The 26,623-nt window shown below is 41.9% G+C and overlaps 1 protein-coding gene across 2 annotated transcripts in view; it reads left to right on the top strand.

Moving 5' to 3' along the window:
• The window catches only part of tmem131 (transmembrane protein 131), a 35,098-nt gene extending 10,672 nt beyond the window's left edge, over window positions 1-24,426 (top strand). The window contains exons 6-41 of one of the 2 annotated variants that reach the window (XM_079574843.1): window positions 1,887-2,003; window positions 2,141-2,263; window positions 2,340-2,420; window positions 2,769-2,919; window positions 3,819-3,875; window positions 3,984-4,045; window positions 4,134-4,242; window positions 4,449-4,557; window positions 4,760-4,913; window positions 5,681-5,851; window positions 6,307-6,417; window positions 6,898-7,032; window positions 7,687-7,791; window positions 7,870-7,956; window positions 8,848-9,000; window positions 9,083-9,158; window positions 10,342-10,456; window positions 10,585-10,723; window positions 10,828-10,937; window positions 11,183-11,255; window positions 11,424-11,575; window positions 11,684-11,826; window positions 12,967-13,153; window positions 14,650-14,835; window positions 15,145-15,297; window positions 16,729-17,033; window positions 17,700-17,881; window positions 17,957-18,087; window positions 18,163-18,275; window positions 19,497-19,643; window positions 19,718-19,847; window positions 19,933-20,048; window positions 20,601-20,664; window positions 20,747-20,844; window positions 20,968-21,122; window positions 23,804-24,426. In XM_079574843.1, the coding sequence (XP_079430969.1) occupies window positions 1,887-2,003; window positions 2,141-2,263; window positions 2,340-2,420; window positions 2,769-2,919; window positions 3,819-3,875; window positions 3,984-4,045; window positions 4,134-4,242; window positions 4,449-4,557; window positions 4,760-4,913; window positions 5,681-5,851; window positions 6,307-6,417; window positions 6,898-7,032; window positions 7,687-7,791; window positions 7,870-7,956; window positions 8,848-9,000; window positions 9,083-9,158; window positions 10,342-10,456; window positions 10,585-10,723; window positions 10,828-10,937; window positions 11,183-11,255; window positions 11,424-11,575; window positions 11,684-11,826; window positions 12,967-13,153; window positions 14,650-14,835; window positions 15,145-15,297; window positions 16,729-17,033; window positions 17,700-17,881; window positions 17,957-18,087; window positions 18,163-18,275; window positions 19,497-19,643; window positions 19,718-19,847; window positions 19,933-20,048; window positions 20,601-20,664; window positions 20,747-20,844; window positions 20,968-21,122; window positions 23,804-24,091 (4,788 nt within the window). In that variant the 3' untranslated portion in view covers window positions 24,092-24,426. Of the gene's footprint in view, window positions 1-1,886; window positions 2,004-2,140; window positions 2,264-2,339; window positions 2,421-2,768; window positions 2,920-3,818; window positions 3,876-3,983; window positions 4,046-4,133; window positions 4,243-4,448; window positions 4,558-4,759; window positions 4,914-5,680; window positions 5,852-6,306; window positions 6,418-6,897; window positions 7,033-7,686; window positions 7,792-7,869; window positions 7,957-8,847; window positions 9,001-9,082; window positions 9,159-10,341; window positions 10,457-10,584; window positions 10,724-10,827; window positions 10,938-11,182; window positions 11,256-11,423; window positions 11,576-11,683; window positions 11,827-12,966; window positions 13,154-14,649; window positions 14,836-15,144; window positions 15,298-16,710; window positions 17,034-17,699; window positions 17,882-17,956; window positions 18,088-18,162; window positions 18,276-19,496; window positions 19,644-19,717; window positions 19,848-19,932; window positions 20,049-20,600; window positions 20,665-20,746; window positions 20,845-20,967; window positions 21,123-23,803 lie in introns of both variants that reach the window. The other variant, XM_079574842.1, reaches the window with a different exon arrangement.
• The last annotated feature ends 2,197 nt before the right edge of the window (window positions 24,427-26,623 follow it).

Genomic DNA, 26,623 nt, shown 5'->3' with positions numbered 1-26,623 from the left:
TCTCTCTCAACTTTTATCTGGTGCCTCTTTTTGATTGTAGCAAATAAGATTTTCCAAGCGCATACAGCAGTACACTCCTCTCTCAGGAAATACCTGTCCTTTGGCTCCAGGCGCTGCTGCTGCTGCAAACACGATGCACAAACATGAAGAAATGTGAAGAAGTCACACAGTACAGCTCCAAGGCTTATATCCTGTTAACTTAAACTACCTCAGGGCACTGTCAACATCAAGCGGATTGGTGTGGTTTGTTAAGGTCATATATCAGTAGATGGATACTGTATCAAAACACATGTTCAAATGCAAGAAGAAATTTCAATTATGTCATAGCTTAGTGATTCGCTTGCATCATTTCACAAAATATCTGCTTAACTAGGAATGAAGTAAAAAAACAAAAGCTAAAACATGTCAAACTGGCTGAAAACCTCCTAATACCTCCTTCCTGACCTTGAACTTGACTCTGGAGATCCTCCTGACAGATTGCTCCTGCGGCTCTGAGTGACAGTGACGGATGGGTCAGTTTTCCCGACGACAAAGTCCACTTTAAACCTTTCCAGAGAGTGATCAGTTTGTTTCCTTTGATTCAATGCCAGCTCCTCATTAACTAACAGCTACATTAATTTAGTTTGATAGATTTACTCATTGACTCCTGAAGAATAAAGATGGAAATGGCCTGGTAGAGTTTAATAACATTTTAATGATGGTAGTTACATAGAAACGGGACACACACATCATTTATTTCACGGTAGTGTGGCCAGTCCTGACCCAGTATAAAGACTCTCCGTTACCAGGAAACGTTTCTGTTTTTGTGGTGATATGGAAATATAGCTTCAAAATGCCTTATCCTTCATTATCCGTATTGCCCTGTGATTTACATCCTATTAGCATTCGCAGTTACTACGGTGCGACCATGAACTTCAGCCTGTAGCTCTAAAAGTGAGATGTTTCTTCACACCCAGAAAACGAACGCCCTCCAGGTTAGAGCTTTGTTTTGAGGTCTGAAACATCATGAATCCCTTTTGAACCTCGATGCATTGTACTACATCGTTCAATGCCATACTGAAAATCATGGTGACTCATCATCGCCTTTTTACTTCCTCTTTGTTTGAATTTGGTTTGGACGGTTTCTGCTCGTTTGCCGACAGAATTAGGAAGGATGTGACGTGGCGAGGAGCTGAGTAATCCAATCTGAAAAAAAAAAGAGAAAGAGTTGTTTGTTTGTCAATGTTATTTTAGTTGAATGCGGTGGGAAAAAAATATGCATCTGCCTTCTATTTGTGAATTTGTTTTTGCAATAATTAGATTTTGGTTACATCAACCACTGGTAAATGCGTGACAGTGCAAGACATAGTTCTGAACTGGTGGGCCGTGGGGAAAGTAAATAACGTGCTGTTTGTGGCCTTTTATACAGTTGATACAGTAAAGTACTTGCACTATAATTTACTGCAGTAGTTTCTGCAGGGCTTTAAAAGTCATGAATTATGGCGATACCAAGGTCGTATTGTTATTAAGAAGTAAAAATAATGACGTTACTGAACTATTTTTAGTGCATAAGTACAGTTTGAGTTTGGATATCAAAGTTGACTGAAATTGTTCATAAAGAAATGGTAAAATCTTTCAATTTTATGTTGATGCAAAGATGGAAAATTGTTGTGCTGTAACGTGTCACAAATCCATTTTCCGTGCATTAACTGTTGGTACCACAAACCACTGATTTACTCACTACACGACGCCGCCGCAGACTCCCCCACCAAAATGCTAAAGTTAGCGCACAGCTGCGATGTGTTTCTCTGGGCACCTTTAGGGTCAGTCGCCGTCTGGGGCTGTGGCGCAGTGGTGTGGAGGTCTGTGAACGCTAACAAAAAGCCCTTTTTCTTTTCTCTCGGCAGATAATTCCCCCGGGAGGAAACACGTCATTCGATGTGGTGTTTCTCGCTCGGGTCGTTGGGAATGTAGAAAACACTTTATTTATTAATACTTCACATCATGGAGTCTTCACATACCAGGTACGGATGATTGGAAAGGGTGTGTCCGCTGTCACTGATGTAGTGGCAATAAGTGAATCACAAGAGACTAAAAAAAACTTTGAAATGTTGGTGTTTTTTAAATACAATTGCTGCATTGTTTTTTTTTGTCTGTGTAGGTTTTTGGTGTGGGGATCCCAAACCCATACAGGCTGCGCCCGTTCATAGGGGCCCGAGTCCCAGTGAACAGCAGCTTCTCGCCGCTCATCAACATCCACAACCCGTACAGTGAGCCTCTACAGGTACAGGCTCCTGCTTCATGTTGTTTATGACAGAAGTGACTCATGGTTTGACATGTTTTATTTCGCTGTCCCGCAGGTTGTGGAGATGTATTCCAGTGGGGGGGACCTGCACCTCGAGCTCCCCACGGGGCAGCAAGGAGGCACAGGGAAACTATGGGTTAGTCCCAGGTTTTTAGATGGACATTATTGCAGTGTTTTGTAAACGTTATAGTTAGTGTATGATATTAGTTATTGCAAAGACAAATACATTACCAGTTTAGAAGTTTAGAGAAGCAAACAGGAGATTAACATTTCATATTGTTACCGCTCACATTTCTCACATTAATCATGTCGTAGTAGTAGTACAAGAATATTACATCAGTACTCTCAAAAGTAAATGGGTCATTTAGTTATTTATCAAATTCTTTTCTGTTGATGAAACACATTTTTGTCATTGCTGCTTGATACTCAAAGAGTAGTTAATTTTTTATTTGTTGACTCAATGATTTCTCTGTTATTTCTGTAGGAGATCCCTCCATTTGAAACAAAGGGAGTGATGAGAGCCAGTTTCTCGTCCAGAGACGTGGACAACCACACGGCGTTCATTCGGATCAAAACCAACGCCGCCAACGAAGACCGCTTCATCATCCTCCCGGTGGAGGTGGAGGTCACCTCAGGTCTGTCCCTGTGCAGCCCTCTCACGACTTAGGAGGAAACTATCTCGTGTCATTTGGAGATGGAATGTTATAAATTCTGGTGCAAGTCAACACTGTCCATAAACATTAGCTAAAAACAGTCTGAAAAGAGGAGAAAAGAGCTGTGGAACAACTGAGTGATCTGCTGAGTCACTTCTGGAAAATACATCGAACACACTCTACTGTTTTACTATTTACAGTTTCAAGAGTAATTTAACGAAGAACGTAAAATACTTCTCGTTAGCACTACTGTCCTTTGGTGAAGTGATACTAAATTGTCAAACTGTGTGTAATATCACTCACATTCCCCCTGACAATAGATCTAGGATTTTTACTGAATAGCAATTATAATAGCTCATTTCCAATATTATGACGGCAACAGAAATGGAGCAGTTAGCAAATGTAAACCATTGAAGAAGTTTCCTGAACGTTTTTCTTTGTTGAAGCTTTTGCCAAGAATCATTTGTGTTGTGTGACTCATCAGCTCGTCCAGCGAATTTCTTAAGAACATATTATTAATTTCGCCTTGTTCCACCCATCCAAACTTTAGCTTTTATGTGTCACTGTGTGTTGTGCATTTATGCTTATTATGTTGTATGTCTCCAACTGGGTGACATCAGGTGGTTCTCTGTAGATCCGGTCTTTGTACAATGTGGGGCCCATGTTGCGCTTGCTTTTACTTCTCTTAAGTTAGTCCTTCCTCAGAACACTCAGTTATTGCCCCATTTTCAACCTGGTTTAGGCCAAGTTGACCTGAAATAATAACGTCGTGGCCCGGGTTTAGAACTTGGAGTTCTCAATTTAATCTCAGGTGGTGCTTGTTGTACTTTGCAGAGGCTAGAAGGTTAATCTTTTGTGTGTTTTTATTTTGTGTTCCACAGCACCTGGTATATACTCCTCCACAGAAATGCTTGACTTCGGCACGCTGCGGTCGCAAGGTACGACCACCCACGACAAGTGTGAAACTCGCCGTGTTAAAAAAGTGCAAAACCGCTCGCCTTAAACATTTTCTCATTCTGTGGTTTCTTTTACTTCCTCTTAAACAGATCGGCCCAAACTGCTGAATCTACACCTTTTAAATTCAGGAACCAAAGATGTTCCGATAACAGTATGTGGCACTTAGGTCAACTTTTGAATATTCATGGCCATTTTTTTTAATTTACTAAACTGATATACCTTCTTGCTTAATTCTTTAGAGTGTACGCACAACACCGTCAAATGAAGCCATCACTGTAGACTTCAAAGCAGTCACACTCAAAGCAGGAGAAAGCAGATATACCAAAGTAGCCAGTATCAGTTTTGATGGTGAGTTTGTTTTATTTTTCTGCATGATAACACACATCTCTGTTTCCATGTCTCGTAGTCATTTGTACAGCAGCCTGACACAGTACCACTTTGTGCCCCGGCTTGCATGTAAACTTGCACCACTTCCTTTTGTGCGGTGGTTTGCATAAACGTGTGCTCATCTCCTGCGTGATCTGGAATTTAATGTTTTGCTCTTGTCATTGCAGCATCTAAAGCAAGAAGACCGTATCAATTTTCTGGTAAAATAACTGTAAAAGCGAAAGAAAAGAGCTACTCCAAGCTTGAAATCCCATACCAAGCTGAAGTGTTAGAAGGGTGAGTCCCTTTTTCCGGGTAGGCATGCACAGTTATGGTTCAACAGCACGTTACTCAATCAATCACTAGTCAGGATAATACACTGCTGGGCCAAATTTAAAAAAGTCACCACCTGGATTCTTGCTGTAAACTTATTTTTATTGATACCTTCAGAAAAATGTTAATCCAGACATGAATGTAATGGTTGCCCTTCTTTTCGCAGGTACCTGGGGTTTGACCACACAGCGACACTGTTCCACATCCGGGACAGTCCAGTCGACCCGGTGGACAGGCCCATATATCTAACAAATGCCTTCCACTTCGCTATCAGGGTCCACAATGTGTCACTACCAGAGGAGGCAAAGACGATGTTTACTGTGAGTTACTTTCCCTCTGAGCGCTAGGATCAGGTGTTGCTTTTTACAGTTTAAATGCTCATCGTGTGTTCATATAAAGCTATTGTAACTAATCTAATTGCAAATCAAGTTTTTTTAATAAGAAAAAAGTTGTGGTGCGCATGCAAATGATATCATCTACAGCAGTATGAAAATATTACACCAGTGTCCAAAAGTGATGCCAGTATAACCGTGCAGAATATGATATGGCCCAGCCCTAGAGTACACTGTTACATGTTTTCGAAAAGATGTGCACCTCTAGTATTTTATAGCATTCAACCATTGTCACAAATTAAATCACAATTTCTGACTTAATCTTCTGAAAGCAATAAAAGCGTGTCACGAGAGACGAGTGAAGGAACAAGTTTAGCCAGTGGCAAAGTGACCCAAAATATCTGCTTTTGTTGGACTCAAAAACGACTTGTGCATTGCTCTTTTTACATCATGTGATTAAAATTAGCTGTTTTCTGCTTCAAGTTCAACCCTTTAAGTTTGTGTACGCTGTAGTTTATTCAAGGGGTCCCGTTATGTATCTGTTTTTCCAATAAGCAACAACAGGACACTTCTCCTACGTTGTCCTCATAGTAATGTGGTTTACGTCAGGAGCGCAGCCAATGTAATGTTTCACTGTGTCAACCTGATGGAAAGCAGCGTAAATACTTGTTTTTCCTCCTCTTTTCTACTGAGCTTCTCTTTGTGTCATCCTGTAACCACTCATTTGTTTTTTTCCATGTTTTTTTTTTTTTCAGGCGCAGAACTTCAGCGCACCCATCGTGATCCCTCCCCACGAGTCGCGGTACATCTTCTCCCTTTTATTCAGACCAATCCGACCCTCCATTCACATCGACAGCAACCTGCTCCTAATCACCAACGCGTCCAAGTTCCACCTGCCGGTCCGGGCCTACACGGGCTTCCTAGAGGTGCGTTTGGGAATCGCTACATTCAATATTTTCAGATCACAGAGCATTGTGAACTTGTAAAAACGGTTGTTGCCTCCCGTGTCTGTTTGCACTGATCTGTGAAGGTGTGCCGATGTTTGTGCACAAATGTTGAAAACAAGTCATTCCTGTTTAGGCCAAATAAACAGAAGATTATGTTGCATTGTTTGTTAAAAAATTGCATAAGTAAAGTTTATTTACAAACTGTTTGGATTGTCCCAAACTGCTGTACGAGTTCAGCTAACACTAACAACAAAAGTTATTGTAAATGTATAGCTTAAAAGTAATACAATAATGAATAAAACAAAGCAATCTAAATCTAAACAATGCGTGCAAACTAAAGGTTAAACTTAGTAGCACATGCATTTGTTCTAATTATGAAAGAAGATTTCTATATAAGTGTCTCACGCGTGTCTTTCTTTCTGTGGCCTGAGCAGTCGCTGGTCCTGCCTCCCAGTCTCAAGGAAAACCTGCTGGACTTTGGCGTTCGCAGCGCGACAGACACCAGCAGCATCACGTTTGTTGTGGTTAACAGCAACCCTATAGAGGTATGTGCATGTGTTATATAATGATCAAGCGTCTCATGCTGTAAATTTTTATAATAGCTCCACAGACTTGGTGCTTGTTCATAGGTATTGCAGAAAAAGGTGGAGCACAATAAGAAAAGTCAAATCTAAAAGAGCTTGGAGTGCGAGTGTAGATCTCTGTGCCACTCCTATCTGGCAAATCTATAAAGGAAACACGATGATCTAGTTCTGTGGTAAAAGATTTTCCATTGAGATACAAAGCCCTATTTTGCATTGGTTAAGGATCAACAAAATTGCAAAAGATCTTAAAATTGCACAGATGCTTTTTAAACACTCCAGAATAAAGATAAAGATTGGCAATGAACAAACAAAATAATGCCACAATTAATTGATATTTTGCCTTATGGGCCTTCATAAGTCTTTAGAGCAGTGCAGGCGATTCACAACTGTTTACAGAAATACTTTTTAGTACAGTTTGAAGAGCCTTTTTTTCTCGCGTAGTTGGAGATAAAGTCGTGGCTGGTGACCGGTGACAGCCTCTCGATGGAGCTGCTGAAAACAGAGAAGGGGAACACCACAGTCGCCCTGAGTCGCCTCCGAGACCTGCAGAACACCTCCGCCTCGCCGCACAGAACGGTAACGACTACAAAACCTGTCTTTGCTTGTGGCGAATTTAATGGTTTCACACGGTTTGTGTGAGAGAAGCATTCAGGGCAGATGCTCAAATGTTTTTTTTTATTGATAAATGAACAAGAAAATACAAAACATTACAGCGACAGAAAATGTATGCAGCATATGGCATTATAGTCTAGCTTTAACTTTTGAATGGAACTTCTTGGTGTTTTAGAGTACATTGTCGGTGACTTTGTACATGCCGAAGCAGCCCATAGGTTTTGCAGTCGGCACTTTCTTAATTTTGTACAGGAACTGGGAATTGTGTTTGCTGATGTGTAAAAAGTGACAAAACTGGCTCCTGTCATAATGATTGAGCTTGGCAATGAATAATTTTCACGGTGTAATTACTACTTTCACGCTTTCTTGTGTTACTTGTTGGCACACATTTTATCACTGCTGCCACTCCTAACTTTGGTCACGTTGTTTGGCGTGCTATTAAAAAATCCAGCTCATATTCAAGCCATAAACTAACATAAGCGTAACTAAGGGACCTGCAAAAGTGTGTAATGCTGACCAGGATTATGTAGAGTAGCAGTCTGTTTCTGCTTTCACCACCTCTCAAAGCAGACAGTAATAATGTAGCAAAGACTTAACAGGCACACACTTCTTTTCTAGGCGATTTTGGCATCTGGCTATTATGCTGCGTTTCGAGTGACGCTGGTGGCCAAAGCGCTGGAGGGCACGTACGATGGCGCTGTCCACATAACAACAGACTATGAGGTTGGTGGATTCTCCTAAAAGGCTTGGAAAAAATACTCTAAGCTTTTTTTGGTTAATGTTGATTTCTCTTCCTCTCAGATCCTGACCATCCCAGTGAAGGCTCTCATCGCTGTGGGCACTTTAAGCAGTTCTCCCAAACACATAGTTTTGCCGCCTTCATTTCCGGTAAGTTTGTCAAGATTTGGCTCTAATACATGCGTTTCCAATGACCTCACACATAGTTCCGGCCGCCATTTTGAATACCGAAGTAGCATTATGCGGTACTACAACGTGTAACAATATCCCTACTCAAGATGAAAATGAAAGACAACTGATTCACAGTGGCATTTTTATGTAATCGTAATCATTGCTCAAGAAGATAACAGTTAAAACACAGCCCCGGGGACGCACGTTTATGTGATAAAACCAGCAAATGTGGCACAGACGTAGCAGCTCCGTCCTTCGAGCTACAGCAGGATTTACTAAAGATCCTGCTGAACTTACGAAAGACCTCAGACTAAATTAACAAATCAAAGAGGAAACAGAAAAACTTTCTCTGTGATTTTTACAGTTTGTCATGTCAACAGTGTCTCAGTCTTAGTCAGTGATTAAGTTGACCAAGACGTTAGCTTGCTAACGGTTAGCGACTGTCAACCAACTGTCAATGGCTTCAACACAATCAACACACAATAAGCACTGAGGAAATACTACAGTCGCTCAGCTCTGACCTCTGTCACATGTTGTATCCAAGGCCAGATGTTTGGAGTGTGGTTCAGGGCTTTCTCTTGGAGAGTTCAGAGCTGAGCTGTTGAAGCTAAATGCTAACCGGTAGCATGCTAACATCTTGAGCAGCTTAAACACTGACTCACTGTTTTTTTCACATAAACGTGCGTCTCTGGGAACGTGTTTTTTAATGTTATCTTCTTGAGCAATGATTACGAGTACATAAAAATGCCACATGTCTTTCATTTATATCCTTGATTGATTAGATGTTTCATAGACATCTTTTTTTTTTTTCCTGAAGCGTTCTACCCATAATCTCAAATGGTTTTCAGTGTGTTGCTTTTATTTCCTCAGGGCAAAGTGGTCCACCAAAGCCTGAGCATCCAGAGTTCGTTCACACAGAAAGTGCGTCTGCAGCAGATCCGCTCTCTCACCGAAGACATCCGCTTCTTTTACAAACGCCTCCGAAACAACAAGGACGAGTTGGAGCCCAGGCGAAAATCAAAGGTCTGTTCCTCCCCGGCGGACCGTGAACGCCACATCTGTCCCTCTGCACAGACTTATTTGCTTTCCGCTCCATCTTTTCCAGGTGGCAAATATTTATTTTGACGCCAGCTTGCAGTGTGGTGATCACTGTTATGTGGGGCTGCCATTTGTGCTTAAATGTAAGTGTTGTTGGACCTGGTTGTATGAGGTTGTATTAGGGCTGCACTGTATTGTAAAAATGACTGTGTTGAACTTGTTTCAAAATTCTTGTGGTGAAGATTTGATTTGAAATTTATTGAGCCAAATATTACACTAAGAATGACAGCACGTTAGCTACTGCCAGGATACGCTCAAATCTTTAATCACGCTCCAGCACTGAACAGTGGTAAACTGTCTTGGTTAAAGCGAAAGCCAATTATGGTGATATTTTACTACTTTTAACACGGTACAATCCATTAACAAGCTAAATTACAAGCCTTATTTTGGCAGCAAATTGTGTCAAATCGAGACTTTAAATAATAAAAAAATACAAAATCAAGATTATGACAGTGAATTAGGACATTTATGACCAAAACTAAACTTTTCCACACTTTAAACTTCCCCTACGCTTTTTAAAAATGTGTAAATCTCGGTCAGCTGGAAGACGTCAGTGATTTTGCAATTTAATGTGGCTTCCTGTGATATTGCTTCAACGATGAGGGGGCGAATATTGTTCAGCCCTTTCATTTATCTTTACTTGACTTTGGCGAACTATTAAAGGTGCATTACGCAACTTTGAATGCGAAAAGTAAAGTTGACATTTGTGTGTAATTGACCTTGTAGTGACCCAGCGGCTGTATGAGCGGTGAGTATGGCGCCTTTACTTTCGAGCACAGTGGTCTCTTCAACGTTCCAGGATCAATTGTTTTGTAGGTTTTCTGGTGTGAGGGTCTGTCAGCAGTAAAAACCCTCCAAACAAGTGATCCTAGAGACACTCTGGAAAAACTGTGATGGAAAGTAAAGTTGCCATGCTGACAACTCGTACAGCCGCTGGGTCACTACCAGGTCAACTACGCACAAATGTCAACTTTTTTTGCAGAGAGCAGGTTGCATGACGCACCTTTAAAGACAGATAATATATTTTATATGACCAAACAAGTGCTTCAAATCTTCTCACTTGGCTGCTCTGTGGCTTATCACGGACTAAAAGTGCATTCTGTAGGAAGTCTAAATATATTGTCCTATTCATTTTATTTAGCACTCCGACTACATAGTTATTTTCAGATGCTCACCACAATCCTACTTCATCCGATTTTTTTGTAACATATTGTGCAGCCCTAACTCGTTTCTAAATATAGCGTTAAATGAACTATGTTTCCGCAGCCGAGTCCAAGCCTCACGGACTGGCTTTACAAGAGGATATCTGGGACGCGGATGTCGACCTCCATCAGAAGCTGCTGCGTCGATGGAAGGAGCTGAAAGAGCGCTTGGGCCACAAGTAAGAAACGGCGCGTTCTCGGGTTTGGCCCAGTGATTGAATTTCACTGTTAAATCGGCTACACCACGCCACACGCCTCTGGAACTTATTATTTCACTTTGTTGCTTTTTTTCTTTTCTTTTTCAAAGGATCGAAGCCGTGTTTGAAGTTAACACAGATCTGCAGAAGAACGTTCAGGCCAAAATTACAGCTCATCTGACATGGCCTTCGCTGGTCAACTCCTCACAGAAAATCACCTTCCCCCTCACCAACACAAACTCCTCCTCTGTGAGTGGGCTGTTCTGAAGCTTGATATCTTTTTTTAATTCCTTACAGACTTTATTTACCCATCGGAGCAGTTTTTTTTTAAAGATTCGGGTTCTGTTTTACAGGACGAGGAGGTGATTCTCCAAAACCCGGCTGATGTCCCGGTGTATGTCCAAGTCCTGCCTCTGGCCCTGTTGCCAAATCCTTCAGTGTTCTCTGGGAAACTGGCCGACAGGTGCGGTCTCTAGTACATTTTAATGCCATTACTTATTTTAATTTAAACTAAATGCTTTATAGTATCAGCATATGAGCCGATAAAGATTCTAGTAAAGTTCTTTGTGTATTTCAGCAACACATTTTAAGTATTTTATTATCACTGGTCAAAACATTTTTATTGTGTGTGCATATTTCTCATACCAAACCTTTACCTGACTATCTTAACCGTTACATTTCTACAAATCTTTCCATTTTCTCCTCCAGACTCCCTTTAGGAAACTTGTCAAACATCAACATTGATCTAAAAACACTGGAGTTCCAAGTTCACAGAAACCAAGTGAGTAGTTCAACGGATGAGTCAAAAGACGGTTTTGTTGCAATTGAATTTGACTTAATGCCACTTACTTTAATCGCATTAAAACGCGCAGTCCCAGTTATGTCAATTTCCGAGCCAAAGCCATGTGAGAAGTATTGACTGTTAACTGTGCCTCTCTGTGTTCGTCAGACCCCGGTGATTAAAGGCGTCACTGGGTTCATAGAAGGATCGACCAAACCGTTTGTGTTCAACCTGCTGCTTCTGCCCGGAGAAATCAAATCCTTCAACGTCAGATTCACCCCCATCAGCAACCACAGCGTCTCCTCCCTCCTCATCGTCAGGTACAACAAATGCTTAGGCAAAGAGTCTGAATAATGTACTTTAACATCAGCGTTTTGGCCAATACGATTCTCTCCATGTGACTTTCTCCCTTGCCTCTGTCTGTTCAGGAATAACTTGACAGTGATCGACACCATTGTGCTGCACGGACGCGGGACGACAGAGAGCCTGAAAGTGGCAGGAAAGGCGCCGGGACAGGGCAGTTCTCTGAGGTTTAAAATGACAGAGGGGCTGCTCAAAGACTGCACAGAGAGTGAGTGTGGGGAGGACTATAACAATTACTGACCCTGATCTGAACATAATCCAGCGTTTTGGCAGCATCACAAAAAGTAAGAAATACTGTAGCCCTCCAGGGACAGGTAGGTTTTCGTCAAAGAAAGCAATAGAAATAGGTCAGATAGTAAGATTACATTAATCATCTGTGAACAAAAATGCTTTGGATCAAAATATTCCCTAATGCAGGTTTATTCAAGGATAACAGTGAAGGTGCATCATTACATCGAGGCCAGGCACCTTCAGAAACCTCATATGTTACGTTAGAGTACAGAGAGGCTCGAATTCAATGAAAATGCCTACATAATGAAATGTAAGTATATTGTACTATAGTAATGTGATGCTGGTACTCAGATGTAATAATGTAATGTTAACTACTTGTACTCAAAGCAAATATTCTCATTGCAGAGATTCATGGTTTTGCTTGTATTTTATTCTATTTACTGGATAAATGTTCTTAAGCCCTCAGTTATTCCGGCCCGAAATCGTTCCATTCCCACATTGCATCACTAGATGCGACATCTTCGCATTTTCCTGCAGAAACAGAGACGAGCCACACACCCCTCACCTGCCCCCGCACCAAACATGTGCAGAGGTCGCAAATATTTAAAGCAGCAGACGCAGCAAGAGTTTAGCATTGTGACAAGTTTACAAAAGCTAGTGAACTGATCTGACCAGCCTGTTCTGATGCAAATGTCCATGAACGACAAAACATCTGCACTGTAAACTTAGTTCTAATTGGAAATATTATGTTCTGAATGCCTAAAACACAGACTCACATGAACGACCGTGGCAGTTCAGCAAATAAATAAGTCTCAAAATGTTTAATTCTGCTGATAAATGTGTGTTGATCATAAGATAATTGAAACAGTGAATCCATCATTAGGGCAGCGTGTGCAGGGGGAGGGAAGGGGCGAGGTTTAGGGGGAATCCTGGTGAGGGAGGGGGGCAGAGCAGGGTTCACTACCGGCGCCTACTGACAATAAAAAGGTCAAAAGAATGGCTGAGGGCAGCTTTAAACTATGAACAATCATTTGACAGTCCAGTTTGGCATGATTTGCTGCTCTCTGCTAATAAAGTAAATCCGAGCTTCATCAATTGTTTGTTTTGTTCATTTCAGAGACCAAAGTGCGGGAGCCAAACTTCACCCTGAAGCGAACGTTCAGAGTGGAGAACACAGGGCTGCTTCCCATCACGCTGCGGCCCGCCGAGATCAACGGGCAGGTGTGTGAGGGCTACGGCTTCAAAGTCCTCAACTGTCATGAGTTCACCCTCAGACCCAACACCTCCAAAGACCTCACCATTCTGTAAGTACATGTGAGGAGAGAACGCGTGACAGTAGATAGACCATGATCCTTTCAAATGCAGCCAACATGATGAGATTCAACAAAGATTGCACTAATGGCACCGTAGGACCATTTTACTATAGAAATATGTCTTGTGAGTCTGATTGTCCTTCAAATTAAAAGCTTGCTTAGTGCGACAGTTTGGCTTTGTTGTGCCACCTCTTTTCTCCATAAAGGTCTAATACAAATTTATCTTTAAGCTTCAGCAAAGGCATGACTAGGTTCTCTGTCCCTTTGTGGCCCATTTGATTAACTTCATGTTGAATTTTGAATAGTTTCAAAGCATTCATTGTAAGGAGTTAGTTTCTATACCTTTTTAGGAACAGTTTGTCTTTCTAAAACCGCACATCACACGGTGTCACTGTTGCTTCCTCATTTTATCAGAAGTGCGAGTTCGGCTAACTTCCTGTAAAAGTGAGTCGTGTCGCTTAAAAAAGTGCTTAAACCCTTATGTCATCCTTTTTACATTTCTTCATTTGGGGAAAATGTTTGCCGAGAATCAACAAATGATCAAATATATTCGTTATTGTCATTAAGCTTTGTCATCTAGGATTTTCATGAAGGAGTTTTGCAATAAGGTTTTCAGGAAGTGGACAAATCTATTGAGTTGCCTTGTTTACGAAATGTGCCTTGCATATTTGAAACCTCCATAAAGATGAGTTGAACGGAAGGTGTTTCTTTAGTTATAACAATCTAATTTGCTAACTACTTTTGTTCTTTATTCTGACTGGAAAAAAATACAATATACTCGTACTTTTCTCATATGCTCATGTTACACGTTTTGCACCAGCCTTGAGCCTTGGGACAGACTGCTCAAAGATGTTTTCCTCTCTGTCTTGTTTGATAACATTCAGCTTTTTGGGAGAAAATCCACTGGCTTGAGGAGACACCGTTGTTTTAGTGAGCGCAAACATAAGTCCTTTGGTCTTTTTACTGAGTGATGCTGTGGAGTGCATCTTCTCTTCTAGCGGGGAGTGACAGCCATTTCTTTTAAGTAGACCGCCATCTCCATTCGGTTAGATAATGGCTATTTGGGAAACTGGTACCTTTTTGGTTTTGTGTCTGAGTTTCTGTGCAGAAACTACCAAATTTGATTAAAGTGCGAGTCTAATTCTAGAGATAATATAATACACTGAATGTCCAGACTTTTCTAACAATTCAGTCTTATCTTGTTCGCTAAAGATCATGAAACTTGTTCAAAGGGTTTAGTTTCCTTCATGTCAGATGCACCTCTGTGGCTCTTCTACTGGTGCCTTTTGAAAATGATCTGTAGAAGATTGAGGATGAAGTTAGTTCAAAACACCCACAAAAATACTTTGTCCTAACGGTAAGCTTCCACCTACAGCAGTTGTCGACTCACGCCTTACACTTTATAAATGTAGAAAATAGAGCACAATGTGGTCACAGCTGCGTCTTTTGATCATTTCAAACTAACTTGTTTCTTCCTGTTGTTTTAGGTTTACACCCGACTTCACCAGTTCTCGTGTGATCCGGGAGCTGAAGCTGGTCACGTTTGGAGGCTCAGAGTTCGTTTTTGTTTTGAATGCGTCGCTGCCGTACCACATGTTGGCTACATGCGCCGAGACGCTGCCACGGCCGAGCTGGGAGCTAGAGCTGTACATCATTGTGTCTCTCATAATGAGGTGAGGGCACAGTAACACGCTGTAGAATTAAAAACATACAGGCTTGTCACAACTACTCAGTCAAGCTAAGATAAATTGTCTTTAGCCGTTAAAACAGCACTAACTGTGTGCCCTGAAAATCATTACTAGTGTTTGCTCTTTCCTCATCAAAAGAAATGGGTCACTCAGATTTGCATGCAGTTGCTTTGCCTACAGCGCCCATGCAAAGGAGTGGAGCAATGTCAAACTATTACGTGATGATGAAGATGCTCAAATTGACCTAATACATGTGAAGAAATCAGAACTGACATTTTGTGCTTGTGTTCGCAGCTCCATGTTCCTGCTGGTGATCGCCACAGCCTGGATCGAGGCCAAAAGCATTTGGGAACCTTTCAAAAGACGAGTGTCTGTGGAGTCCAATAATCTGGAGACCGGGAGGCCGTTTAATCTCAGGGAAATTGTGCAGAACCACAGCGATTCACAGTAAGTCCACTCCCAATGAGCCTCTACAGCCAAAGTACTATAGTAATGTTAACAAATATTTAGTTACGCTACAGTACTATATCGACAATCAGGTTAAACATTAACCAACAACTTGTCCTCATGATGTATTTCTAGGTCCTCTACTCTCTGCATGACTTGTACAAATTTACTCCTTTGTTTACAGTGGGAGGCATGTTATTAAGGGGGTGTGAAGCTCTCGGCCAGTCACAGCTCACATAGAGAAAGGCAAATAAAGAAAAACAATGCAATTATATAATATAAGTCACTGCTGGGCAAACCTGTATTTGATGGTTAAAGATAAGCTGATGTGTTCAGGGCTGGTCTGTTCAAATATTTGACTAAAATCTTGCATCATCGGCTTCAAAGCATTGTCCTGTGTTTGAAGAGTTTGTCACTTTTTTTGGCACCACACTGTACTTTGTTAAACCACTCATTCGACATTAAGATATTGTCCAGGAATGATTAAACAGTGTTATATTTTATTCGTCAAAGATGTTCTTATGCCTGGTGTTCACAGTGTTGCGTGAAAGGGGGTAAAGAGGGAGGGGAGTTCAGCAAAATGTCAGGGCCAGAACTCCTCTTCAGCCAGATTTAACACAATTTCAAAGAGTTCATTTAGATGTTATTTGCTCCTCACTTTGGCATACAATATGTTAAATGTGTGTTGAGCAGTATGTTTGGTTGTGCGTTCTTGCAAAGTTGTCCAGATTCCACTCATAGTTTACAGACTTGCAAGTGAGTTTGTGAACAGATGATGGGTCTGAATGGCTTCTTTTGAATTATGGTGAGAATGTGTAAGCGAGTTGTAATGAGTTGTCTTTCAGCGCGTGTTTCTGTGTTAAACAAGGATTCAGTGAGACACATAGTAAAGAGACTAAAAATACATGTATTGCTTCAGTTTAATCCTTAATGCGTCTTTTTCCATAACTACTGTCATTTTTTTCATTTTTATAATACAAAAAAAGTGTCATTTGATACGCTAATTTACTATGGGGCTTGTTTAGAGAGAGCTATGGAGAAAGTGCACTAATTTATGAACTTTAAAAGGAGACATTCACTTTTTAAGCTTTGAGAAACCCTTATGTTGTTTCTTAACTTGTCACAGGCAAAGTGCTTATCAATGAACAGCTGATATGTTAGTTGCCGTTGGCTTAAAATGGGGGCATGCATTTCGTTTTTTGCCATGTTCACTTCCCCCTGCGGCCAGTGGAGGGCACTCACACAAGTCACATGATGCTTTTTGGAGCAGTCCATAGTGTTATTTCCAGGTACATTAAATGTTGTTTAGACTGTAAGACGTGAACGATAACGCAATGGTCCTCAAAGCCACATTTATGCATTATTTTCACTTTGAGCCCTGTCAGTTGAATCCCTTTTGTGAAATGTTTACAGTGACTTGCCTCCAAACAGAGCGTACTTCGCCAACGGCGCAGCACGGATCGGCGGGCGACAGAACAGCGACCAGAGGAGCAGACTGGTCCCAAACCGCTCTTCTATGCAAAACTCCTCCGCTCAGAGCGCCAAAGGGACCCCTGCTGGCGGTGACTGTCAGCTCAACAACCGAAAAGTTCGGCCCAACAAACAGACAGAGGGCGCCAGAGGGGTTTGTCCCGACGAGGAATACGCCAGTCTGGTCGGAGCCATGGACAACGACCTGGACCGGCCAGATATGCAGAGCTCAGAGGCGCTGCAGGAGCAGAACACACAGAGCAAAGGTAACTATTAGGCTGAACCATTTTAGCATCAACAAGACTTAAGTGCGAACTGGTAAATTAATAGATTTCCAATGTCTATAGAGGCCTAAACTGTAGGATTTGAGATTATAGTAACAATTTCACCCATGGAGATTTGTCAAATCACTGTCGCCTTAGTAACCGTAGATGAAAGTGGTTTCCACCATTTTTGCTGAAGACATTAATGAGTGAAGAACCATGGTCACAAAGTAAAAGAAACCTTAACAGTTGCACATAATAATAATAATAATAACACTGGATAACTATATATTGCAGTATATTGGGTTTGCAGACATTTGTGGGGAAAAAAAAAAAAGAGTCCACTGCGTGACATGAGCAATGAAGTATAAGTGATCACAAACCAGGAAGTAGCACTGATGCTAAAAACGATTGGCCTGTAGAGCCATTACCTGGTGACTCTACTCTCTGAAAGCTACGTTTGATAGCCTTCCTTTGAACTTATCAACACAAAGAATTGTGAGATTAATAGTATTATATTTGACTGCAAATAACAATTTAAAATGAACAGGCTCTGGTTTTGAGGTTATAAAATGTACAGGGCCTTTAACATGCTGAGACTATTTGAGTTGGAAATTAGTTTTTCTTTACAATTACTGCATGGGATTTGTGTTTTGTTTTTTTCTTCAGCATTGGAGTCTAAAGGGAAGGTCAGAAAAAACAAATCCCAAAAGAAGAAAGAAGAGAAAGAGAAAAAGACTGCTTTAAAAACTCAGGGAGACGAGCTCAAAGATAATCTGGCCGATAACGACGACAGCTCCTCCACAACGACAGAGACGTCCAACCCCGACGTGGAGACCAACATAAAAGAGGTACAACAGGAGTCACATTACTGCAGCACCAATACACAGCGTGACTCTAAGTAATCTAATGTGAATTTGTTTTAGGAACCAGTGAAAAAGAAAGGACGTTCCGTAACCACCATAAAAGAAAAAGACGAATCTTCAAATTTTATTCTTAAACCCAAGCCCAAAAAACAAGGAAACTCAAAGAAAGAAAACCAGCCAGAGAAGTCGAGGTGAGACGTCTGTTCAATGTGGTTTGCAACTTTATACGATTTTTTCTTTCTGATATTAATCCATGTTCCTCTCAGTTCTCTGGAGCTGCCGTACACCACTCCTCTGGAAAAACGCAAGAACTTTCAGTCCAAAGCTCTACACCCTCTCTCCAACCTCACCAAGACCAGACCCCTCCAGAAAAACAGACGTGAGTGTTTTACAAAAAAACTCGATTTATACATAGTGGCTTATCTCACTGCAGACAAGGGTGATTTTCTGCAAAATTTTATGAATTACCTTTTTTAACAACATTACCGTCTTTTCCGGAGTATAAGTCGCACCAGCCGCGGCATCTTCCTGGGCACGGAGGCCTAACTGCACTGTTTACAAGCCTCTCCCGGCAGCACAATGTTCAAGCACCCATTTGCAAACTCGTTCCTCTAGCTGTGGCCATTTAGCTTTTAGCCCGCGGTTAGCTTACTTTGTTTTCTTCATTGCCGTAACAGTGACCTCTGCTTTCCGCCAGTCCCTCACAAGTTTCTCGCTAACTTTCTGCTGCTCGATTACTGTTTTTTATCTTCTATGGTACTGTCAGTGGGAAATTATATATTCTGATATACAAGTCTCAACTGAGTATAAGTCGCACCCCCAGCCAATCTATGAAAAAAAAGGAAAATACGGTTTTACTTATTGCAATGACGCTTGTGGCCACAGTGGTTGTGTTTCAAAAGATGAACCATACTAGTTATATTTTATTGCAGTGAGTTGGAGCAAAGCATTGTGGTTAATGTTGCAGGTTTTTAAACTTTTTTTTTTTTTTTTTTTAATACCAAATACCACCTCATAAAATATTTGACCTTCAAAGTACTTCCAGCCCAAGATCAAGGGTTAAAATAGACATAAACCTGGCAAAATGATGTCTAAGCTGGATGTAAACCTCGCCAAAAACAAAACAAAGCAATGATCATCTTTACAGAGGGGCTGTTATGTTTTTTACAGGTATTTGATTGTAATGTCAAATACATCTTTATCACTTTCTTACACTTTACTCCACGTGGAGTAAAGTGAGGATTAAGCTTAGCAAGAGATCGAGATGTGAGGAAAGCATTTTTTCGATACGTAGGACCTCATGGAGAAGCTTTTTGCGCTTCTGTTAAAGAATAGCCACCTGTGAAGGGTCAAAGATTACTCAAAGATACGCTAGCGGCTCAAAACAAGACTCCTGGAATATTTTTGATGAGAGAAACCCTTGTAACATGGTAAAAAGATAAAAATAATGATAATAATTTTGCATATTGCCCGCCCTTTTTATTAAAACAAATAAAGATTGCAGATGAACCTGAGTACCACCAGAACAGAAACGGTGCATTTGAAAGTTTCTCTTGGCCTGACTGTCCTCTGAGTGTGTGTTTGCCTTGTGCCCGTGCAGTAGATGGGAAGTCCGAGGAAGGGCGCCCCTCTCTTTTGGCCAAAATGTTGTCGAGCGGCTCAGTGCCAGAGCTGGGCCACAGCAGCAGCTCCGAGGGGGAGAAGGAGTTCGCCTCTCCGGAGTGGGACATCCCAGAAAACAATATCCGTAAGTTCTCATCTGAAACCACAATGTGAAAGTTTGAAATGTCACTAATTCCTTAAATGTGTGTTTCCCAAAAGCTGGTAGCCTTCAGCAGATCTCTCTTCAGACAATCAACGCAGACCCTTTTCTCAAAAGGGCCAACTGCTCCCCTCCCCCCACTTCCCCCAGTCTGCTGTCCCGGGGCACCTACAGCAGCGTCCTCAACAGGTGCGCCCTCTAAACGCATATACGACACAACTAGAGCGTTTCAAGTAAAAAGCAAAAAGTTAATAAGACTATGTGACGTTTTCAGTGACGTGAGCCAAAAGAAGGCTCCGGGCTGCAAACTCCCGGTCGCCCCTCCGCTCCCGGGGAAGAACGGAAACCCCACTTTTGCTGCCGTTGCCGCGGGTTACGACAAGAGTCCGGGTAAGCGCCCTCTCCGTAATATTGGGAAGGATGCGTTTAACATAATGGCTGTGGATCAGGACTTCTGCTTTTCTTGCGTGACTTGAGGAAATGCAGACTAAAGCGCCAGTGTTTGATTTCTGCCTCGCTGCTTAAACAAATGAGCGTCAGGTGGAAGAATGAGGAAGCTCAATGTATACTTTGAATCAACCTCAGACACTTGATCACCACATGCAAGTACTGTGACTGAAAAAGCAAAGTGAATTCGGAATACTTTGATTTTGAATAGGCTTACAAGTCCTGAAAAGAGTTCTAGTTTATTTATCTTTGATTCTTTGTGGAAGTGCGGAGTGTTATGGTGCTCTTCCACACAACTGCGATTATTGAAGACTAAGTGTTATTCTGGACTTTTAACTGTGTGGAAGTCCAACCAACACCGGCAGAAAGAGAACAGAGCGAGAGAGGTAGAGGAGCTTGTCTAGACTGATGTGGTTTTCTTTGTCGTGTTGTTTTAAGCGCCGTGCAATAATGAACTGCTCAAGCTAATCTGGTGCTTTTATTGTGTCCCGTCAGGAGGCTCCGGTCCAGGCAAAAGTCTGAACCACATGACTTCAGTGGAGAGTGACAGCTCAGACAGGTAACACCCGCCGCTGTTTTGTTTTTGTCCCGGGACAGTACAGCACAGTTTATGACGTGTGAGTCCTCTCTGCTCCCCCTAGCTCGGGGCTGTGGAGTCCCATCGACGCAGTGAGTCCCGGCATCCACTCCAACTCGTTCTCTGCCTTTGGGCCCAACAATAACTTCAACCTGACAGGAGGTAGGTGCACAGGCCTGCGCCAATAAAACAGGAATGTGCAGGGATTCTTGCCTGCACTACTGTCTGCTGCTCTCCTGGGTTCATCATGTCAAACCTAAATGTATCGCATGTGCATGATTGCAGTTTTCAGCGGGATGAACCTCCCAAAGAGCGCGGATCCGCAGCCGCAGACCTGGCCTGACTTCACCCCGGTGTCCTCCTCCATCTGGGACGTCCCGAGCAGCGACCCCCTGCACTCCTGGCCCAGCAGCTCCGGCTCGCCCACCGCCCCCACTGCAGTAAGAGCACAACACACTGGACCTCATAACATTATTCATTGTTTACGTGAAGGTGAAATATGCACAACACGGTGTAGTTGATGAGGTCACGTTAAAAGTCTTACTTCCCGCCCCCTCTGCCCCGTCAGAGTTTGTTCAAGTTCAAAAACAACCAATCTCATCATCCACTAAGACCAAATATGACCTGTTACCCTTAAACTGCCAGAAACTTAAGCCGCAACTGTTTGAGCGCGACCTTTCGAGTGGACGACTTCGTAAACATCCTCTTAACACCTGATCTTAAAGCGCCTCTTTGAACATGAGCTGAAAGGCACTTGTTGTTTTGCTTTTGCCTGTTTGACCTCTGACCCACGGAGTATGTGGTGATGTCATGTGTTTTGTATCTTTGCTCAAGCAGTGACCAAAGTATCTCTTGTTTTTGACTCGGGGGCTTAGTCTCTCGAGTCATTTGCCAGACACTTTGAACTGTGACCTTCAGAGCAAATGAGACGTCAATTAAAGGGGTTTTGGTACTTGAAGTAAAACAAGGCAATAATTATGATAGCAGGGATTCCACGCGTATGTAAACGTTTTGTCCATATAGACGGTTGTCAATCACAGCAGAGACATGAAGACGATAAAACTAAAACACTTTTGAACACTCCATGGCTTATTAAGAGGTTTTACTTTTGAGAGCAGATGAGGAATATCTAAAACAGAAATGACAATGTTTAAATAAAGGGTTATGTTTTCTTAATGGGCCTAATTGTAGCTACATTATGAAATATTAATGAGAAGACTCTGAGCAGTTTCCTTCATATGAAAGATCAGGAGACTTTTTAAAGTTTATTTCAAATAAAATCGATTAAAATCATAATCGTCCAAACAAAAACAAAACATTTTTGGTCATATCGCCCAGCCCTACTCTGAATAATGTTTCAATGAGTCCGGAAAACAACCCCGCCCTGTGTGTCGTAAACATAGTCCAGGCTGGAATGCAAATAGTGAACGTCTGTGCTCCACATTTCTCTGTACGGTTAAGGAATGTGCGAGATGAGGGGCATTTAGTTGCATTAAAATTCCTAGTTTGTGAACCTGTTTCCAAACAATGGCAATAAAAGCTATTCTGATTCTGATTGTTGAGCAAATGTAACAAATAGAGATGAATGAACTTCAAGGTTCAGGGGCTGCTGTAAAAATAGGGAGGTGCCTGAAAGAAGCTGTAGGAGCTGCAGGAGCATAACTCTGCTCCTGAACCTCAGTCAATACATTAACACAAGTCGTGTTGTCGCGCTTTCCAGGAACTTTACTCATTTCATCAATTCGCTCAGTGTGAAATGTCGCCACACTTTTGTCATCCATCACTTCTCTCACTCTCCTTGCAGCAAGTCATGCGCTTCTCGCTTGTTCATATGCAAAACACTGAAGCGCCACACACTTTTTAACATGAGAGCAGGAGAACAGCGTCCTTCAGGATCCCTTTTTTTAACCTTATTTTAAGACAAGACGGTAAAGGCGGGGATTAAGAGGTTTTAAACATGGTCCAGGCTGGAATGGAAATTGTGAGCTTTTGTGCTTCACATTTCTCTCCGTGAGGTTAAGGATTTAGTTGTATTATTGAGCAAATGTAACAAATCCAAATGAATGAACTTCCTGGTTCAGGGGCTGCTGTAAAAATAGGGAGGTTTCCCTGAAAGAAGCTGTAAGGAGCTGCAGTTGCCACACTTTTAATTGTCATCCATCACTTCTCTCACTCTCCCTGCAGCAAACTCAGGCACTCCTCGCTTGTTATATGCAAAACACTGAAGCGCCACAGACTTTTTGACATGTGTGTGCTACTTAGAGCAGGAGAACAGCTCCAGTCTTCCACAATTTAACACTACCCAAATCCAAAAGCAGGAAAGGGGAAAAAGAGCAACAAAAATGTGCTGGAAAAGCAATAATAACACAACGAAAAAAGTGAGTGATGAAAAAGCAACACAAAATCAACAAAGGAAGAGCGACGAAAAGTGATGAAAAAGCCAACAAAAAAGCGGCGTCAGTGCAACAAAACAGTCATGATCAGTTTTGTAGGTCTTAGCTTTCTAATGAGGCTTTTCACTGTAGGCTGTAAACTCCAGTCGAGAAGCTTTTAGATTTAGGTAAAGCCGAAGTGGAGAGAACGCGCTCGATAAGAGGTTAAATGAACACCACAAGTGCTGAAGGATGGGACGATTGGAATTGAATACTAATTGTGAAGTTAAAGCAGTACTAAGTAACTCTTGCCCCTAGAGGCCATCAGCGCCACTGCAGGTGTCGTAGCATGTTGCGATTTTTTTTACTTAATAATTGTCCGTGAGAGTAAATACTACACTGACAGAAAAGGCGAAGGGAGAGAGGGATATTGTACATCCAATTACACCATGGAAATATTTTTTTCACTCAAACTTGGCTGTAAATACTGTTTAAGTGACGCTAGCCCACAGTTAGCTTTGCCCGTTAGCCTGTTAGCTTCTTCTTCGTGATTCTATTAGTGTGTATTGGTGGCTCCGGTCCGGTCGCAGTCAAGTTGCAAGTGCAGGTTTCTGGCCAGAGACACCAGGGGGAGATGAAAGACCCCCCAATCATCCCATTAACACTTGTATTACCCCCAGAGGGACTACGGAAAGAATTTAAGGTAAACAACACACTCGACACTCACAATAAAGTCTCTCTCGCCTCAGTCACTCCTGGGCAGCGGCCGTAACCCCTGGTCCAGCACCACTCCCGTCTTCGGCAGCTCCATCTGGTCGACCGGCGCAGACTCAGCCCTCAACTCGTTCCCCTCCCCGACCCCCGGCTCCCCCCTGACCACCGACCTGGCCCCCGGCCCCGCCCCGTCGAGCCCCGCCTCCCCGAACGAGCTGAGCCGCACCTACAACCCCTGGAGCATCTGGAGACCCACCCTGAGCCGCCGCAGCTCCGAGCCCTGGCCCACCTCCCCGTCCAACTCCACGGAAAACAACAACTGAACAGACGAGGCGTTTGAATCAGGGCCGAACGACAATGTGATATCAAACCCGAAGAGCAATGTTTACCACAGCTGGTTTAAATCAAAGATGGCGTATTTTTAGACAGATATTATATTTGCAGAGTATATCGGCCCATTGTGCTACATTTCTGGCCTCCACAGTCTGATAAATAGTCTCAGTTTTTATTCATATAACGCTTTTACGCCTCCTTTTGGACCTCGAGGGGCTTTCCCAGTATCATTCTTAATTATTTTTATAAAGATTAAACATTTTTAATTGTAAGTATTTGGTTGCGATCTATCCTAGTAAACAATGGTCCATAAAAATATCATTCATTTCATTTAACTATACATGGAAATATATCTTTAACTGTTGGATTTGGTGAGAGGTTTCGGCTCTTTGTGATTAAACCAGGACTAAAGACAATCATTTAAAAACTTTATTTATTTGGCCTCTGTGTAAAGACATTGCATTTCTTGTTGATATCACAATAATGGCGGCCCGGATTTAAACCTTTCGAAGTCCCCGCCCCCACAGCAGCGTTACCTCAAGTGTAACTTATTGGGTCGCCAACCAACTGACCCACCGTTCTTTGGTTTTGTCTAGTTTCCACGGCTTTTTTTTATTTATACAGGGCGATTCATGACGGCTTTTATTTCCAATTCGTTTTAACTGTTCGCCCCCCACGTCGTTACCAATAACATCCGCCAAAAACAGATCATGAAGGTTTCGTTTCTCTCCATGGCCTCGGTGCTTAGCCATGTGTCTTTGTTTTTCATTGAGAAATTTTGGGTTTTTTATCGGTTTGTGGTTTCAAAATGAAGGCCCGGAAAAAGGATCATTTAAACGTTATTTTAACTCGGGCTTGGACAGATGTGGTTTCTAAAGCGAAGGCCCAGAGCATTACACCTATTTAAATGCAGTCGGTTCAATATTGGCCTCAACAGTCTGGGGCCTGTATGTACGTCGCCTCTATTTGTTGGCAAAGTTTAAATAAAAGATTTCAGCAAGCATTATCTGTTGAAGTGGTTATTTGTTCCAGCACATAAAGGTAGACTTTAAGTTTGCATAGGGAAACGTATCCTCAATGCCTCTGGACAAACTCTGCGCTCAGACTCTTCTCCATAACATTTTATAACAGATTTTAATTAACTACATTGTTAAAGGATGCCATTAGTAAATCCCTTAGGTCTTAAACACACAACCACCAACTTGTAGTTCAGAAGTACAAGCTGCCCTGCTTCAGAACAGAAATGTGTGTTAGTGTTACAAAGGGAACATTATCTTATACAGAGGCTGAAGGGCTGTGCTTCAAAGGGGAATATTTATCATTAGCTCATTATGGGCTCCAAAAGGAGTGAAGGTTGATGGGAGTATACGCTGCTGGAACGCTGTGACCCTGACCCTGCTCTCGGGCACAACCGAGACAATTGCCTGTTTGTGTTCTTGAAGCGGTCTCTGTACTTTACAAAAAATGCTTCGTTTCAATTTATATATTAAGGGACAATACAGAGTTTTAAAATGTTAAAATTAAGGCGAGACACTGGCACAGATGTGAGAATAAAGATATATTGCAGGTTTTCAGTCATTTCATGTTTGAAGTTTCCCGTCTTTTCGGCGACAAAAAAACAGATTGAGCTACAATCAAATTTATGGTTTGATTTTACTGATAAGTTACCAAGACTTTTTCAGAGCCAGGAGCTGTGCACAGGCAATGAAGATGAGTGGACCAACATTTTCCTTTCCACAAACGACCTGATCAACTCTGTGAAGATGTGCTGCAGTGTGTGAGGCAAATTGTTTATCAGAGTCCTTTTATTGTAGACAGCCTAACACACACCTGTGCAATAATCTGATCAGCATCTTGATATACCACACCTGTGAGGGGGTGGATTCTCTTGACAAAGAGACAGATTTAGACAGATTTGTGAGCAATATTTGAGAGAAATGGGTCTATTGTGTTTTGTCTTTGAGTTCAGCAAAAACAAAAGTGTTAAATGTTAGTAAAGTGTATGTTTGTGAATGAAACAATCCCCATCACCTTGTGTGAAGTGCTTTGTCTGAATTCTGTCATGTCAACATCGCTACATGCTCTACAGGAGCTCGTCATATAATTAGAATATCATGAAAAAGAGCATTTACATCTGTCATTCAACTTAAAATGTGTAACTAATATATGACAGAGTCATAACATGCAAAGTGACAAATGTCACCTTTGTTTATCATTTTAATTATTATGGCTCACTGCCTGTAAAAACCCCAAATGAATTTCAATATTTAAAAAATGGACTGTCGGCCAAAATCATCAAAATGATAACAAAGGCTTGACATATGTCACTTCGCATGTAAATGAGTCTATATCATGAATACTTTCCTTCCATTCCCACGTATGTGAAGTGATTCTGCAGGACACTGGCGACATCTAGTGGTGGAGTTTATTATTACAATCCTCTTTGCTGTCGCGTCAATGAAGTTTGTACATCCATTACTTTTTCAACCAAACTTCAGAAAACTGAAAAACAAATTATTGTT

The sequence above is a fragment of the Gobius niger genome, assembly GCF_951799975.1.
Source record: "Gobius niger genome assembly, chromosome: 17".
Taxonomy (NCBI): Eukaryota; Metazoa; Chordata; class Actinopteri; order Gobiiformes; family Gobiidae; genus Gobius; species Gobius niger.
The sequence above is the reverse complement of the archived record's forward strand: the minus strand, read 5'-3'. Positions and strand labels throughout refer to the sequence as shown.